At 38.1% G+C, this 17,136-nt stretch overlaps 1 protein-coding gene across 1 annotated transcript in view; it reads left to right on the top strand.

The window, feature by feature from the left end:
* The window catches only part of SPAG17 (sperm associated antigen 17), a 109,827-nt gene that overhangs the window by 53,648 nt on the left and 39,043 nt on the right, over nt 1–17,136 (top strand). Inside the window, 7 exon segments of the mRNA XM_056338910.1 lie at nt 3,717–3,901; nt 5,596–5,693; nt 6,988–7,224; nt 8,389–8,500; nt 9,060–9,188; nt 10,437–10,550; nt 14,562–14,770. Coding sequence (XP_056194885.1) covers nt 3,717–3,901; nt 5,596–5,693; nt 6,988–7,224; nt 8,389–8,500; nt 9,060–9,188; nt 10,437–10,550; nt 14,562–14,770 — 1,084 coding nt within the window.

The following is a 17,136-nucleotide window of genomic DNA, read 5'->3' as shown; positions in this document are numbered from 1 at the left end:
CTAAGTGCAGTGCCTCATTAATCAGAATAGGGGAATCTTTTAATGGAAACTTTTGTTGTTACCCATATATTTGAAAAGGTTTGAATGCCAAATTAGGCAAAGCATGCCTTCCTGAAGATATATTTTGTATTCTATTTTGTATCTTTGCTCTCGGTCAAAGAACTTGTGTTTGAATCCATCTCGGCTTTCCAGGCACTTGGACTTAAATTATTTGCCAAGAAAAGAGGCTGGTATGATTAGCAGTGACTGGGACCAGAGCCAGAAGAGATTTACCAACAGAAACACAAAGTTCCTTAGAGAAAAAGCAGTGTTTTGTGGTTTTTGGGCAAATCTACTACATGTCTTCTCAGTTGATTTTTTTTTTTTTTTTTTACACATATATAACAGCTGAAATCTTCCCCAAAAGGTAGTGAAAGATGGTGTGTTCAAGTAAACCTGGGTCTTGCATTTGGATGGACCCAGGCAGAGCGGTCAGTGGTCTCAAAGTCTGTTACACAAGTACCTGTTGGAGCCCAGAGCTCTTTCACTTTGCCAGCTGCTCTTACTCTTCTTTGAGGCACTGGACATTGAGGGCCTTATTCAAGATACTTAAACACCTTGTGCCCATTCAGCTGCCTGGTACATCTGGGATGGCTGCACAGGGGTGACACATGACATGAGACCCATACTCTTCTGGCACAGACTCTGGTAACCAGGTCACATACCCTAGTACATCTAATGTGTCACTTCTGTTTACATACACTGAGTAATACCTCATCCCAATGGTGTGTAGTTGTTATCCTGTCTGTAGGAGCAGAGAGTGAGGAACCAGAGCTCCTCGGGGAAGCATTTCTCCTTGAAACAACAGCTCTTCATCTGTGGGGGGCTAGAACAATTTGGCTGGTCACCTTGAAAGAGCATTGAAACAGTCAATTCAACGTCAATTGACAAATGGGAAGAGCTCTTGATAGCTGCAAAACAAAAATGGCTAATTTTGAATCTAAAGAAGGAATGAAGCCTGTTCTCTTGTAGAGACATTATATTTCAGTTGGGGATGAAATAGCTACATGCTTCCTCCTTCTTACTCTTCCGTATACACTGAAAACAAGGTTCAGCCATTAAAGATAGTTTCTGCTTGGGGCATGCCATCCTTTTTAAGTGACACTTCATCAGGTTCTGTTTTAAAGCAGCAAGGGGTTCCTAAGAAACTGTCATGAAAGCTGCCGGGAAGGTTTGGCTTTGCTCTTGTTTCATAGACATATACAGTGTGCTGTGTATGCTGCTTGGTATCTTGGGGAGCTGAGGGCTCTCACTTTGTTCTGTTATCAGGCATCTGCACCTGCCTTTTCTCTGCAAAATAATCAGCACATTTTCTGACCTAATTCAGCCTTTTTACTAAAGATCATTTCAGATTACCAGACAAAGTATCATAAATATTTGCTAGTATATGTTTCCAAGCAACATAACATTTCTGTGGAGGAGAGCCTTTAAATACCTGGAGTGCTTCAAGCTGTTGCCTGCAATTAGCTTCCAGATCCTGCTGAGTTGCCAGAAGCAAGAACAAACCCTACTCATTAATTAAGCAGTAGTATTGCTAGTTTTTACCTTTGTATGAAATAACTGGCTCCTGATGAGTTCAGTAACACTTTGTTGATTTTCCTTTTATTAAATTATATATTTTTTATAATAGTTTAAATTACATTTTTTTTTATATATTTAAGAGTCACGTTCTCACCACAGGAGAGTTACAAATACACAACAGACCCTGTGCTTGACTGTCTGTTAGGAATTCTTCATCTGGGTTGACTTGTTACCTCTTTATTGTGACAACTTGTAGACAACAGACCCACTTTGTCGGGTTGTTCCATAGTTGCTGTCTGGAATATACTTCTGGTACCTGCTAATCAGTTGGTTAGAGTGGGTCCTGTTACAGCAAGCTGACATGCAGGGGGAAAATGAAATTTCTTCTGTTGCAGCAGCTTTTGCTCCTGGAGATCCCAGTTGCCCTTCTCTGTGGATATCAGGTCCCCTATTTATGCAGAACATCTATCAGTACAGGAATTGTATTGTTCAAAGGATCGGCAATAAGAGGCTGCATGTGAAATCTGGTGGATGCTGCTGACCAAGGGGATCCAAAGGCACGGAGAGCCGTACCTGCGGTGGGACAGCTGTATAAAACATGTCAAGGCTGGTTAGGATAAGTGGCTACTCTATCAGGGAGCCAAATGAGTTCAGACGTTATCCAAACTATTCTTTTGCTCAAAGTTAATCTTAATGACATTTGTTTAGTGTTTCATAGTAAACACATTACACAAGTTACTGGAAAAGAATAATCCTTTCTGAGAAATGATTCTGAGTCAGACACTAGCAGTAGTGACATCAGAATGTATATTAATAGAATGTGTATTTTTGACTTTGAATGACTGTTTCATTGCCCTAAAATACTTTCCATGCGAATAATTTCTTTTTTATTTATAACGTATATTCATCTTCAGGTTATTCCAGTACTGGAAACTCTAGGGCCCAGCCTAGTTTTGCCTTTTGTTTTCAGCACCATTGTTTTTGTAGTTTGTACATTTTCAGATACCAGCAGAGTCACTTTGTCCTTACTGAGTATGTGACCAAGAGTTTCTCCATGCAGGTTTCCCATAGCAGGCTCCACCTACATTGCAGAAGCTGGGAGAGACTTGTGTATCTCAAAGCTGTGCTGTGCAGGCAGCCTACATAATTCTCTTGGACATATAAATGTAATGCTGCAATAAGAACTTTAAAACTGTCAGGAGGTCAAGAATTGGTTGGGCTGCCAACATGTTCACAACCAAAAACTGTAACGCATACAGAGCCTTTGAATGAAGTTTAATCATCTTGAACTAATAAATGCAAAACATTGTGAAGACACAACAATTGAATCTCATGCATTCTTTAGAAGCCCTTTTTAGTTTTGCACACTTGAAGAATTTTACTTTGAAAAATTATGGTAATGTTCCAAACAAGGGGTTGAGTGGCAACTGCATGCAAGACTTCCAGGCTTCACCCTACCTTGGAAGCAGCTGTTCACAATGAAGCAGTTTAGCAGTCATTTCAGACACCTTTGGAAGATTAAACAATACAACTACAGATACCAGCTGCAAATTCTGGATCAGTTTATCATTCAGTGCTCACTTCAGCTTGATTGTGAATATTCTCAAATTATGCCAGGCTATGGTGTGCTAATTCTCTAATCAGGATTTGGGAGACAATTTTCAAAACACTTTCTTGTCACACCAATAAAGAAGAGCTAGAAATTAAATAGAATAACATCTCAGTTGCTGAACAAACAACTGAAGCGTATTCTAAAAGACAGTATCAGTCAAGAGCAACTAAGAAAATAAGTTATCCTGCTGGTAAAACAGTGAGGAGAGTGAGTCTGAACATTTCTTAAACTGAATGTCACTATGTTTTCTGACTTTCTGGATTTTCTTTGGGAGCAGGCATTCTTTGGAAGACGCATTTCTGATATCTCTTTGCAGAAAGAGTAACTGAAATCCCACATGTAAGATCTCTTAAGGAAATGCCAGCCAGGCAAAAGTACCAGGTCCTGTAAAAAATGAGAGAACCCCCCCAAACACAAGCCTTCTCTCAAAGGTTATAGAATAATATTTGTGTAAGAAACAGAGAGGCCAAGTGATCTTCTTTGACCTGAAATCACATTAGTCAAAACGGTCTTATGGTAAATAGAGGAATGTTGTGCTTTTCAGGAGCTATCTTGAGCTGGTGGCCAACTCAATTGAAGACTGGGTGAACGAGGAAGAAGTCAAATACCAAGAAGATAAGATGGCTAAGGAAGTAGAGTCTCTTAAACTGGAAAAAACTATGGCAGAAGCACTTTCTGAATTGTCTGCATGTGCTGTCAGAAGAACTGGCCTCCCTAAGAAAGCCAAAAGTGGGTATCTTTTTGTTTTGTCCTCGATAACTCATTTTTCATATTGGGTGCTGAGACCCAAAGTTGTTCAGAGCAGAATGGTAGGGGTTTTGGTTTTTTTTTTGGTGTGGGTTTTGTTGGGGGTTTTGGGGGGTTTTTTTGTGTCCTAACCTTGTTTTGTCATCTGTATAGACATAAATATGTTTTGAAATTAATTAAATACAGGTATTTAAATATTCTGCATCGCATCATCCTGTGTTCTGAAAACTGGGACCTTTAATGTCAGTTTACTTTTGCAATAGCTGTGTTTATTTAATCAAATTACTTTAAGGATTACATGCAAATATGAATCTTTGTTTAGATGACTGAACAGATGAAGAGGTGAGCAGTAGTTAAAGTTGGCAATGTGGTTCCAGAAAATTCTTTTTTAAAAAGGGCAGAATAAAATCTGGAACTCGGAAGCTGTGGGCTGGAACTGGAAACTGGAATTGGCTAGACTGCAGAGCAAACTTTAATTATAGGCAACATTTTGGGTAGTGAGAATTGTAAGCAGTTTATACAGTAACTGTTGACAAGGCAGCAAAATCTGAAACCCCTTTTTTACAAAAGAGAACTTTTGTCTAAATTGTCTGTTTGGATATTTAAATGGCGTTAATAATGACTTGTTGATACTTAGCCTTTGCTTAGTTGACCTTTGAGAATGCACTTTGAAACCTTCTAGTACTAGCAATTAGCATTTACAAAAATAGGAATGTTATTGCTCAACTTAATTAACATGTCTGATTATAGTTTGTAAGCTGAAAGGACAGTTATGACTTCTAAATCATAATTTGTACCTATCTAGCTGTCACAGGAGCTAGATTGAATCTTGCCCACCTGGTGCCTGATGACAGATATGATTTATGGAGTTCACTTGCTGAAAGAAGGAGATAATTGCCTCTGGCTGGGATGTGCAGATGGGCAACAGTGTCTTTAGCTGATTACAGTTTCACTGGCACTGCTTTAACCCACACTGCAATTTTTACTTTTTAAAAATACAAAGAAATTTAACTAGAGATTTCTGATAGAGTACTTTAATATTTTCTAACGGGTAAATATTGGGTATCTGAGCATGATATAAACCCATGCACCCTCTAGGTATCTCTAAGGTACCCTTTTCATGAGTCATAGATGCTATAAAGCCCTAATAGTAAACCTAATATCGTAAGTTTTTCTTTAGTGCAGGTTTGAAGGTTCTAACAGCATTTATGAACTTTTTTGTCTTGAAAGGTTGTAGTACCTATGACTCTGGTATTGAGCTTGTTCGTGCATTTGGTTAAAGCACTGGATCAGAATTGTGGGACAGTGATAGTAGCAAAAATAATAAATACTGCTTATTGTTTATTCAGCATTGCTCATCTGCCTAAAAAAACCTTGTTACAGGAGCAAAGCTTTCAACAACAAAAAGCAGGGAGTCAGTCTTTAAATTTGTTGATATATTGTTTAGGATATTTTGTCCCCAGTTATAACTATCAAGTAATACTAGTTGTCAGATAAGTTTCTTCTAACCTGAACAGACTAAAAATAATTAATGTTTTCTTTACTTTTACGCTTCTACTATTTTTAATGGGTATTTTTTTAATTACTTGTACATTTATGTTTATTTTTCCATTTAAAAAAATTATTCAATTTTCATGTATTTATAACTTCATTAATTCCCCTTTCATTTATCAAAGGCAGCACATCAGCAGGATCTGAGAGTATGACAGAGACCATTCCAGAATCTCAATGCAATAATGAAAAAAATCCTTTTATCAGAGAAGGCTCTCTAAAGGTGAGGCAAAAATATGTATGTTTCTGAAATGGACTAAATAACACTGCTTTCCCAGGAAGGTAAGGCTTGACTCAGTCCTCTTAGATTTTCTGCTCTTGGCTTTTTTTTGTATACTTTATTTCTTGTTTTCTTTAATTTATTCCTTATTGATTCAGTTATGTTGTTTTTTTAAGGGAAGACTGTTTGGAGTTAGACTAGACATTCCAAAAGCAATTCTTAATTGCAGTACTAGGAAATGAAAGTTATGGATAATATCCTAATTCTTGTTGAAGTCTTCTGGTTATAAAGCTATAAAAACTTAAGTACTTCCATGAATCTGGATCTTATGTACCCAACTCCTACTTTCACTATCCACAGCTTTTTGAAGTTAAAGAATGTAAATATGGTAACTCGTAGTTCCCTTGTGACAGAGAACCCCGTTTTATAGATGTAGACCATGGTCATGCACTACAGAATTGACTTTCTTAGGTTCATGCACTAAGCTTCTGGCTGAGGTAGGTGTTAAGCACGCATTTTTTTGAAGGCTTATCGTTGGCACAATCATTAATCTGCACAAATATAGCTTAACTGATGTAATCCCCTGCTTTTTTTGACTCCTCACAGACATTATATGTCTCATCTTTCTTATCGTGTGTAATGCTCTGCACTTAAAGTACTGATATTGGAATGTAGATATGAAATTGTATTAACCAATTCCTGGGTACTCAACTTGAGCTGGCACGGCTCAAGGTAGGCTAATGCCTAACTTGTAACTGTGGATGCTTACCATTTCTTTCACAGAAGTGCTTGTGCTTTGGTATGCTTGGAATATGGAATGCTACAAATCTCTAAATACTCTGGGAAATCTCAGATGTCGTCTGATACAAGTTATTAATTCCAGCATTGATACCTCATTCCTCTTTCTGTAAAAGAATAAAATCATTTTATCTCATAGTTGCATTTTGGGAATAAACTAATAGCAGTGATGCGTTCTGATTTGGTGATAAACATTGTGGGAAAAGCGCACAATGAAATAATTATTTTATGACTGAATGTGTAAGATACAAATAATCTGATAAGTCTCCTGTGGTCAAGAGTGATTGATCCTGTGGGTTGAATGAGTCAGTAATTTTATGCAAAATATAGTTAATAACATTGTAAAACTTCAGGCACATTTGAAAAACATGTCTTAGAGTGACTTAGAACATTGATTGCTTTGAGTTTGCTTACTTGTGCTCTTTTCAGCATGGACATATGAAATATCATGTCATACAAACAGAACAGCAGTCTTTTGAATTCCTAACATTTAATGTAGGCTTGGAAGCAGGAGCGGGACCAATTACTAGAGAAAGAACTACTTAAGGAAGAAAAAAAAGGAAAAAAAGAAAATTTGGGAGGTAAAAAGAAAGGACAGGAGATAACAATACATGAAGAGAGGAAAGGTTCCAGCAAGAAATCTTCCAGAGAGAAGTTTAAAGATGACCCAGCAAAAGCCCCTGACCTTCAGGAGGATCCCAGCCTCCCAAAACCACATCCTGAGAAAGTTTATAAGGTAAGGAGTCATATTAATTGCACCATGTTAGGGAAGTACTAACTGTTTATGTCATACAGAGAGCGAAGATTACAGCAAAGCATCCGTTGTGAAATTGGAGTCCAGGGCAAATTAAGCCTAACTAGGTCTTGTTTAACACCACCATTTTAGCAGCAGATGCTTTCCTAAGACTTTTGAAAAGCAGTGTCTGATGTTTAAGGTTATCCTACACAAGACTATTGAATTAACTTGGATGGGTTTTAGTGTATATGACACGAACAAAAAGATAAGTTGATTTTATGCCCATGGAAAATATAATTATGGGATGCATTTTGCCTAAAAATGTGATTTTCATAGGAAAGGGGAACATAAAGACCTGTTCCAACTCCCACATTCGGAGACTGCTAGACCTAGTTGAAGTTTTAGCTGTCCACAGTGGAAATCAAATAAAAGGAGTTCACTGTTCTTCTATTTCCTGGTGCAAAATTTATGTTCTTGGAGTGCCCTAATACTAACTGTTCTGCCTGTTATAGTAACAGAAGGGTATTTCTTGAAGAGGGAACTCTTGTCCAAACAGGTTTTAGCCAGTTTGCGCTGCTTCGTGTTTGCAGGGTCTTGCATCCAAACTTGCATAGGTCAATATATTTTAGTCTAAACTTGCTTGAGTACAGACTTCAGACTCGGAGAGATGTAACGTTTCAATGTGAACGTAACTTGAGTACACTCACCTAATTTTTGTCAATTAGTGGCTCTTTGGAAGGCACAGCAGTCTAAGAATCAGATTTACAGTGTCTGAATTCAAAACTCTAGAGGGTGGAAAGCTGAATCTTTGTCTGCTCTTTATCTGATCCGATGGCATTGTACTTTATCTCTTTGTACTTGGCCAGAGTTTTTCTTTCCCTTCCATGATATCTTAAGCCATCAGTCTACTTGCTACTCTTCAGTTTCCATGGTGGCTCCCAGATTCTGCTCTCATGTGTAACAAGTTACTCCAGTTAGTAACTGAGAAATTATTTGAATATAAGAATAGCATGCTGTGTATTTGCTAAAGTCACTATTACATTAGTTAAATATCTAAGCCAAAAATGTTGACCAGCATGGTGGTGATTGTGGTGCTCTGCCCTTCATTTACATCTTTCATGGCTTCTGCCTTCCTTATTTCACGTAATCTGAAACTTTTTCCAGTTTCTTGGCTACAATACAGGAGAGGATCTCATTCAAGTGACAGGAACCAATCAGTATCTTTTCCCATCTGATGGAGGACAGATTCAGGTAGAGAAGATAGAATTTGTAAAAGGTGATTCTTTAATTCTTTATTCTTTGCTTTGAATCATTCACTAATTGATGATATAGTTTCTTCTCCATAAATTCTTTTTCATGTCTCACTAGTAGAAATTCGGTTAAAGACATTATGAGGGTACCATGTAATTCCATATTAGCCTCTATCACTACTAATATTTACATTTCCCTATAGTATGTTAACAAGTGATAGATAAATAAATTATCAGAAAATTAGACATGGAGAAAAATCAGTTCATATTTATCTGTTCAATGGCAACTGATGCATGATATTTCCAGAACACATTCCAATAATTTGTCCAGTCAAATGTGATATACCTAAGCAACAGAGTTATTCTGCAGCCTCTCAGATCTAATTGTCAGGATGGTTTTGAATATTTAGTCTAAACTCAGCTAACCTTAATTTTGTCGTCTTGGTCTACTGCTGAGCAATTCACTCCACTTCTGAACAATTTTCTTTTTTGTGTGCTTTATGGTTGTGGGTGCAGGGGTTTTTTGGGGTGTGAGGCATTTCTGAAGCGTGGTGGGAGCAATAACAGTACTCCATTGCTTTGCAGGTCTAACTTTGGTAAAAGCGAAAGTGGTAAAAGACAACCATAATTTCTTCATTCATATCACAGACCCCAAAAAAACCTTAGAAGAAATTGAAGTGCAAGAAATTAATGAAGAACAGAGCGTTAGATCAGGTTAGTGGATTGACATCACTGATGTAAATCATTAATAGTTTGTTGTACTTAGTAATTGGATGCAAACCTTATCAACTAACAGTAAATTCCTGCTACTGGCAGAAGGTAAGAAAGATCAGTGTTCTGTAAATAGAAATAAAAATCCAGTTGGCACCACGTAGAGGTATCTTACCAAGATGTAGAAGCACAATATAGGTCACCAGGTGCAAACCAGTCTCTTTTCCAAAGCAAGGAAATCAATTAAAAGAGTCACCATTCCTTAAGAAAAGAATTTTCTTCTTTCGTGGAAGATTCCTTCAGATCTTAATGTGGCCTAAGAAGATGCAAACTGAATCACATCCATTATGACCAGAATAAATGTCAGCCCATGATAGGGAAGATTCTCCCTTTGAACTGGGCCTCTTTTTGTGGGTCAGATGACCACAGCAACGGCTGCTGGTTGACATGTTGCTAAGACTCCAAAAGGATTGAATCTATATCTTTGCTGAACCCAGGTGAAAGTGCTTCCAAGAAGGAGGTCAGTCTGTAAGAATCTGTGTATATGTTTGCCAGAAGCACTATGGAATTGCTCTCACTGAACTGAAGAGTATTGGGAAAGTATAACTTTTCGTGTGCAAGCTCTTTTAATCTTCATCAGTGTTAGAAAGCATCTTGCTCTTGCTCCTCGGCTTCAGCAGCCACCAGTGATGTAACTGTAGGTTGTCTGAATAGAAAATTTGCATCCCTTCCACAGATGAAATGTTTCTTGTCTGCTTTTCTGAAAGTAGACCTGTAACTTTCTGGGGTCTGCCGAACGGTACTTCCAGTCACCAGCATGCTAGCATCTGAGGCCACTTTCACTGGGTCCCTGTTGACAATATCTGAGGACAGTGACTTTTATTAGTGCGTAGGGCACATGATAGAAATTAGCAGTTTAGCATTCTTTTCAGGCAAGCAGGGAACAGAAACAAGGATCCTTCTCCTGTTTAAATTCACAAAGACTTTTCACTAGTTGTTGCTGTTAAAGCTGTTTTCCCACACAGCTAATTAGAATGCAATTTCTAGATGAAAAATCACAGCTATGTTACACAAAACTGACTATTATATATTGCCCTATGAATGGATCAAGTTTTCCCCATCCTGTACTAGTCTATTTTACAGGTTAGTCATCCACACTGAGGTGCCACTGTTCCACCGGCCATGGCTTTGCAGGTCGGGTGGTTTGGTATGGTTGCCATCTTTAAAACTAATTCTGATTTTTTTTTAAAGGAAAATTGAAAAATCAAAAGAAAGCTGTGAGCAAGTTTGGATCTTTTTCAGCCACCTTGGAAAATGGAATCCAGCTGTCCCTGAGCTATTACGGACCTACAGGGAAGACAGCAGGTAAAATAAGCAAATAGAAGTGGGATATTTGAGAAGCATGGGGGGAAATCTTTTCTTTTTCTTTTTTTTTCCTTCATATGCTCCCTAACCCAATAATTTGTTGCATGCAATTCTGCCTTTCTCAGCAGCTGTTACTACATGGTGGGGAATTTTCAGCAAGGCTCAAGATGAGATTACATTTGTCAAGAATATTCTATGATTCAAATTTCAAAATGGAGGGAGGTCTCCATGCTTTTTTGCTTACTGTGAAAACAGAGCAGTGCAGGGAGAAACTTGCAAGTTTTGTTATTAAGTAGCCCAGCAAAATCAGCCAATCAGTTTGAGCCAAAGAAAATGCGATTTGCTGAGGAGTCTTCTTGGTTTTCCAAGAAATAATATTTTTGTAAAATTATATAGGTGATTATGGAACTTTCATTTTACATTAGGAGTTGGATTTTAGGTTACAGTTGTGCAGACATAATGAGGGATTTCTCTCAACCTTTCAATAAACACATTCACCAACTGGAAGCAATTGCTTCACAAAACCACAGTGAAAATAGCGTCTGCTTTTAGCAAGAGCTTTTTGTTTCCATTACATTTGAAAGACCACTGAAACCATGATACGGATAAAAGTGAAACCCTCCTCTGATCAGAAAATAATCCCAGCATTTTTCAGCTCTTCTAATATGAAAACATTTAATTGAATGCATCTTTGTGTGGACTCTGGTAAACCATTCAACTATACACTCAGTTTTGATTATTCAAATACATTTTACAAATTGATTCCTAAAAAAGGACTTTTAAAACTTGGGCCAAGAGAGCATTCATAATGTAATCAACTGTAAAAACTTGTACCTTGGCATAAGAGACATGTCTAATTAAACACCTGCATGTCAGCTATAATGTTCAGGCTTTTTCACATCTGCCATAAGCATCCTGTTTTACACTAGAATAGTCCTTACCTCGTTGGGCTTTAGTGCTGCGCTGCTGACTGGCATTCTTTGATCTTCTGCAGTTTTTCTACAATCACTTGCTTATGCCTAATTCCCCTTGTGGGTGATTCCATTGTAAGTGCTCAGAAAAACTCCGACCAGAAATATTCTGGCTTATAAGGACTGTTCTCATATGCCAGCCTTCCCTAATGTAGAATGGTATGCCATGTAATCTGCAGTTTCTCTCCCACAATTGGTTAAATTTGGTGCAAATTACTCAGTTTCCCTGCATTACTGAAATCATTTATCTGGAACCTCTCTAATTCTCATTATTCTTATGGGTTTTCTCATTTTTATCTCTTCCATCTTCCTTTTAGGGAAGCTAAGATGACAGAAAACCCTCAGGCTGTTTGCCAGATTTATGCATCTTTTTTTATATCGTTTTTTAAATGTTATTATTTGTTTTCTGTAGCATGAGCAAACTCTAACTTCAAACCACCTTACAGCCAGGCTTAGCAGTAAGCTCCTCATCGCTCTGTGAATCTGGCAGTGCTTGAGCACCAGCAGGGCTTTCACCTCTGGCTATTATAGAACCTTTGCACTTGCTCTTTGTACCTCGATGAAATGATGTACAATTCCAAGTGCTAGAAATCTGTATGTGTGTGCAGAAGGAAGGAAACCTTCCTTAATCTGACAGCCCCCTGGAATTTCCCATCTCTCTCAAGATTTCTAAAGACACTTTTCCTCAGTCTCAGCAACCCACTCTTTCTCACTGTTACCCTCGGACATTATGTTCTCATTTTTCAGAGCAACCAGCGTAAAGGGATAGGTGAAATTTCCTTAGGGGTCAAAAGCCTATAGTAGCTTCTGTTCCTAAATTCAGCACTCTGGAAAGTAGTGTCATCTGAAGCGGAGTGTGCTCCACTTCACAGCATGGGCAGCTGTGCAGGATAGCTTCCCTCACGATATATAAGAACTTCCTTATACACAGTTTGCAGTGTTCACATGGATATTTATACTCATCTGACAAGATGGATTACATTCACTAATGATTTTATTGGACAGTTGCCTCAGAAACCTTCATTTTGGCTATCCTGCTTCTCTGTGGAGCACTAGCTCTGTCAAAGTTTATTAGTCAGCTGTTTCTTCTCACTGTCCACCTGGAGGTGGGTGCTACTACTTGTTTATTCCATGGCCATGCTGTCTAATAAATGTGTATCAGAATGGAACCCATGGAGAATTTTAAACTTTCCTATTTTATATAACTAGCTGAGAATTTAGCTCTAACATATTACAAATAAAACAGATTTCATCTTTCCTCGGGCTTCCAATAAGCTGTGGAAGCCATGCAGCGTGCATTTTGTACGCGAAAGCAGAGCCACTCAACAAAGCATCAGACTCTCATGCATCAGGCCCACGTCAGCTAATGAGATCTTTGTGGGGATCTGAATTTCCCTCTCGGGCTAAAGGCCACGGCTATATTCAGGTATCTCTGTGACTCCCTCATGCTGGCACCAAAATAAACTGAGATTGTAGGCTTAAAAACTAAGGTGGAAGGCTCGTTATCCATGGGCTCCTAAATAGGACTTTATCACCACATGTTCTTTGAGTTTCTTTAAGCCTCAGAGTCTTGAATGTTGGGTCACCTTTGCAGTTGCCGTAAATCCAGAATCATCCATAAGGCAAATGAACTTGCAGGCAGCCTTTGTAGTAGCTTAGAACTTTATTTTTAATGTGGCGTCTGCATTTTCTTATTTGCAGATCTGAAACCATCTAGGCCAAAACCTTTCTGGAAACAGTGGGCATAGCAGCACTTAGGCCTACCTTTTATCTTTTTCAGCCAAAAATGTATTAACTCTTCATTGGTGTTGCGCCACCCGAGCATGCTTCTGGATGGATTCCTTCCTTTCTTTGTCTGAATGTGATCTGGCTTGCCATTTATCAATGGGTTATTTAACTTTTCATTGACTGGTGTATCAGTTCTCACATTACTTAATGTTGTTCATTGGAAAAAGCAGAATTAAAATGTAATTTTACAAAAAAAAAAGAAAATACCAACAAACAAAACACAAAAAAACCCACAAAAAAAAAGATTTTCCGAAATCTTCCTAAAGAAAATTCTTGTTATTACTGACATACTGTTAAACTTCATACTTTGTAGAAACTACTAAGCAAAACAAGCTTGCTTTATTTATTTAAAAAAGATGGTTTCTGTGATCATTGTGTTTTGCTTACTGATGTTTTCACTTCTTATCTATATGGGTGTGTTTAAGAGGTGGATAGCAAGTCCCTCCATCTGGGGTAACAAGCTCTCCAAAACAAAAAAGAATTCAATTGTTTAAATTGTCTGGATGGCAAACAAGGTGCTATTTCATGAGTTGTAGATTTGGGACTTAGGCTGCCTTCAAGCAAGAAAAGGTGATAAAAAAAAAATCTTTCAAAAGAGCATTAAGGTTAGTGCTGGATGAGGCTTTCTGATTAAAGAGAAGTGTCAGTTCATTGAAACAATGTTTTACAGAAAATCTTAGTTTGTATCATTTTTATTTTCAAGAAACTGTTTTGGAAGGCAACGTGACTACGTCCTGCCAACGTGCTTAGTGTGCTGCCCTGCTCAGCCCTTAAGAATTGGGAGAGTCTTAGCAGGTCTAGATCATCAGAATCTTTTTGATTCATTATAGCAAAGTAAAGCTATATAGTGCAAAACTACTAGAGTTGGTCCATGCTGGATCAGCCCCATGATAAACATAGCAACAGCGATCATTTCCTAGATACTAGACTCAAAATGTCTTCCCCTATCTTAAGTACTCTGGAGGTAACAGAGAATTTTTAAAATTTTATTTTCTGTTTTTGAGAGACAAGTGATGACCTGTGGGAAGCAACAGTTTTGAGATGTCTTTTAAGCTGATGAGTCATTTTTTGGAAAGATTTTCTAAATAATTTCATATATTCAGTCCCTCTATCTGAAATAATAAACTCACCCACTGAGGTTACTATTTCTAAGGTAAATTTTAGTGTACAAAATCTTCTAAAAAAATTAAATGTGGCCTTCTACATTTACGAAATTTAATTTCATTATAAATATTACTTTTCCCTTCTTCAGATGATGAAACAGATCCTGTCCTAGCAAGAATTCTGAACATCCCTTCTGTTCATATTCCAACCGTAATTTCTCCTGTTACATCAGCTTCAGGAAAAAAAGATAAGTCCATCAAACAAAAATCAGGCAAACCTCTGTCATCTAAAAAAACAAGCCATAGCAAAATAGGCGTTCCATCACCTGAGGACCTGGTAAAGCAAGAAGAAGGAAAGGTGAGAGAATAGACATTATCCAATGAACACAGAAAAGAAGCTAACAAAAATTCAAATACATGAAGTTATGTAACAGAAACATATACTCTTTTCATAGGGCATTGAACTGTGCCTTAACAAGTTCCTAACAATTTGTGGTGCTTCTATGAATATGTTTTACTCTTCCAGTTGTTCTCAGATGTACGTATTGGCAGCTGTTAATGAAGCTTGATGTAAAGCAGCGTGTCTTCTTTTCCATGGTTGACATACTTTTGTCAATTTTAGCTTTACAGTTACCTGTTACATTATTAATATCTCAGTGACTATAACTGCTCTAGAAATTAATTTTTAGATTAACCAGGGAGGAGAACTTTTCTGTGCTGTCCAAAACCTGTATGGGAAAGTCTAACCAACCAGTAAATTAGTGGAGATGGTTTTGCAAAAGCTTGGTCTGCAGTTTGGTCTTCCCAGCCGATCACAAGTCAGGGAGCAGCAACTTGGAGAAGTTCCTTCTGCCTGTAACTGAAGTACTTCTATCACAGGACAGAATGGATGATGTTTCAAAAGCAGACTCCAAATTTCTGTTATGGAATACTTAGCATAGAGTAATACAGGAATTACAGGGCCGTGTGCCTCAGAAATTCACAGTAATTAATCTTTTAACATCTTCCACAGAGCTCTAGGAAAAACTTTGAGGCATTAAAGCATGTGAGGGAGGGAGGCCGTATCAGTTCAGAAATGGGTCACAAGTTCCCCTCTGTAAAATGAGTAACCTAGATTATTTCAGGTCATTAGGTAACTATTGGCAAAATATTATAGGCAGCCACAGGAGGTTTGTTTGTTCCAGTGGTCTCGCAGATCAGCCAGAGTATGAGTTAAATGAAAAGTTCTCAAAGAAATATGGGAGGAGATATTAACAGGATGGTGGAAGAGGATGCAGGATTTTTTTATTTGAGCTGTTATAACTTCTTTTCTGTTTTGGTGCTGTTTTCTCCAACCAGCAGTGTCCCAGAAATGGACACAATTAAAATACAGAACAAACTCTGAAAGAAGGACAGAAATGAACATAAATAGTATTGAGAACCATTTTAGTTACCACCTTCAGTTTAAGAAAGGACAGTCTTCTGAAAACAGGTGTAATCAGCGCAGAAAGCAATGAGGTCATAAACAGTTACACTAATGCTCTAAAATACAGTCTGGGTTAATTCTTTAATGATAGTTATGATAAAAAGCTATCCCTTTTAACCTGATCAAGTTACAAATTTCTAGATTTTGTAACTAGATCAAGTTACAAAATTCGTAGCATTTCTAGATAACGTGGTTCTTAATATCTTTCCAGGCTAACTGCAAAAGTACTTGAAGCATATAGTAGTGTGTTCTAATTTTCCCCCTACTTTGTTCCATCTTTAATCAAGTATGGCTGAAATGATGCAGGAAGAACTGCTAGTGGAATGTCCCAGTTCTCACACTGAACTAAATTTAAGTCCAATCTACTGCATATAATACTTGTTGTGACCGATTATTTTCCATTAACCTGGTCATTCCTTCCTCTTGTGTTCTGCTTCTTCCATAGACTAGCGGATGATACGTAAAGAACATGAGTGGCACCAGCTCTTTTCCTCCACTGTTTTCTCTGTTGTCCTGTTCCTCAGAATTTATCCGTGGAAAATTAGCACTAGTCCATCAAACTGTGGTGGCTTCCAATCCCAGAGGCATTTCATGAAACTCCACTTCAGTTCTTGTTACCATTGTCTAGGGCGCTGCCCTGAAAACATTCACCACTTTCTGGTCTAAAGATTGGAATGTTTCTTTTTCAGAACTATGTCTTGGAAAATTGGTCTTTTGTCTACTCTGGTTCCTTTTGGCAGCTTCTCTCAAAGTCACTCTTGCTATGCCTTCACCAGAGACTTATGAAATATCTTCTCGGCTCCCTTGGCAAGGGAGGTTGAATGGAGATCATAATTCTGTTGACAGAGCTGGACTGAACTGTTCAAAGAGGGAGAATGGGCAGTATGGAAAAGAAGGGTTAAATCCAGTGCAGGTTTATCAGAAACAAGTGATAGCTTCCATCACAAAGCAAATGAGAGGAGACAGTAATAAGAAAGACAAGAATGAACACATGCTTGTTGAGAGTTGTAAGGATAGCCTTGGAAGACTCTAAACACGATGTACCTATGCTGCTTCTCTGGTACCTAGTGGATGCAGTAATGCTGTGGCTCTTGTTTCCACACGGATCCTGTCCATATCCACAAAAGGGCCCACTGACTGAATTTCAACAAGTTTAGCTAGGTATTTAGAGAGTGTGAGCATGGAAAGTGGTGTAGGGAGCTGCCAAACAGCACTCAGCATAACATACTGCAACTGTGCAGCGCAAACCAACCCCCCCT

Source organism: Falco biarmicus, chromosome 5 (assembly GCF_023638135.1).
Source record: "Falco biarmicus isolate bFalBia1 chromosome 5, bFalBia1.pri, whole genome shotgun sequence".
NCBI lineage: Eukaryota > Metazoa > Chordata > Aves > Falconiformes > Falconidae > Falco > Falco biarmicus.
Note: the sequence above shows the minus strand (reverse complement) of the source record. Positions and strands in the feature narration are given on the sequence as shown.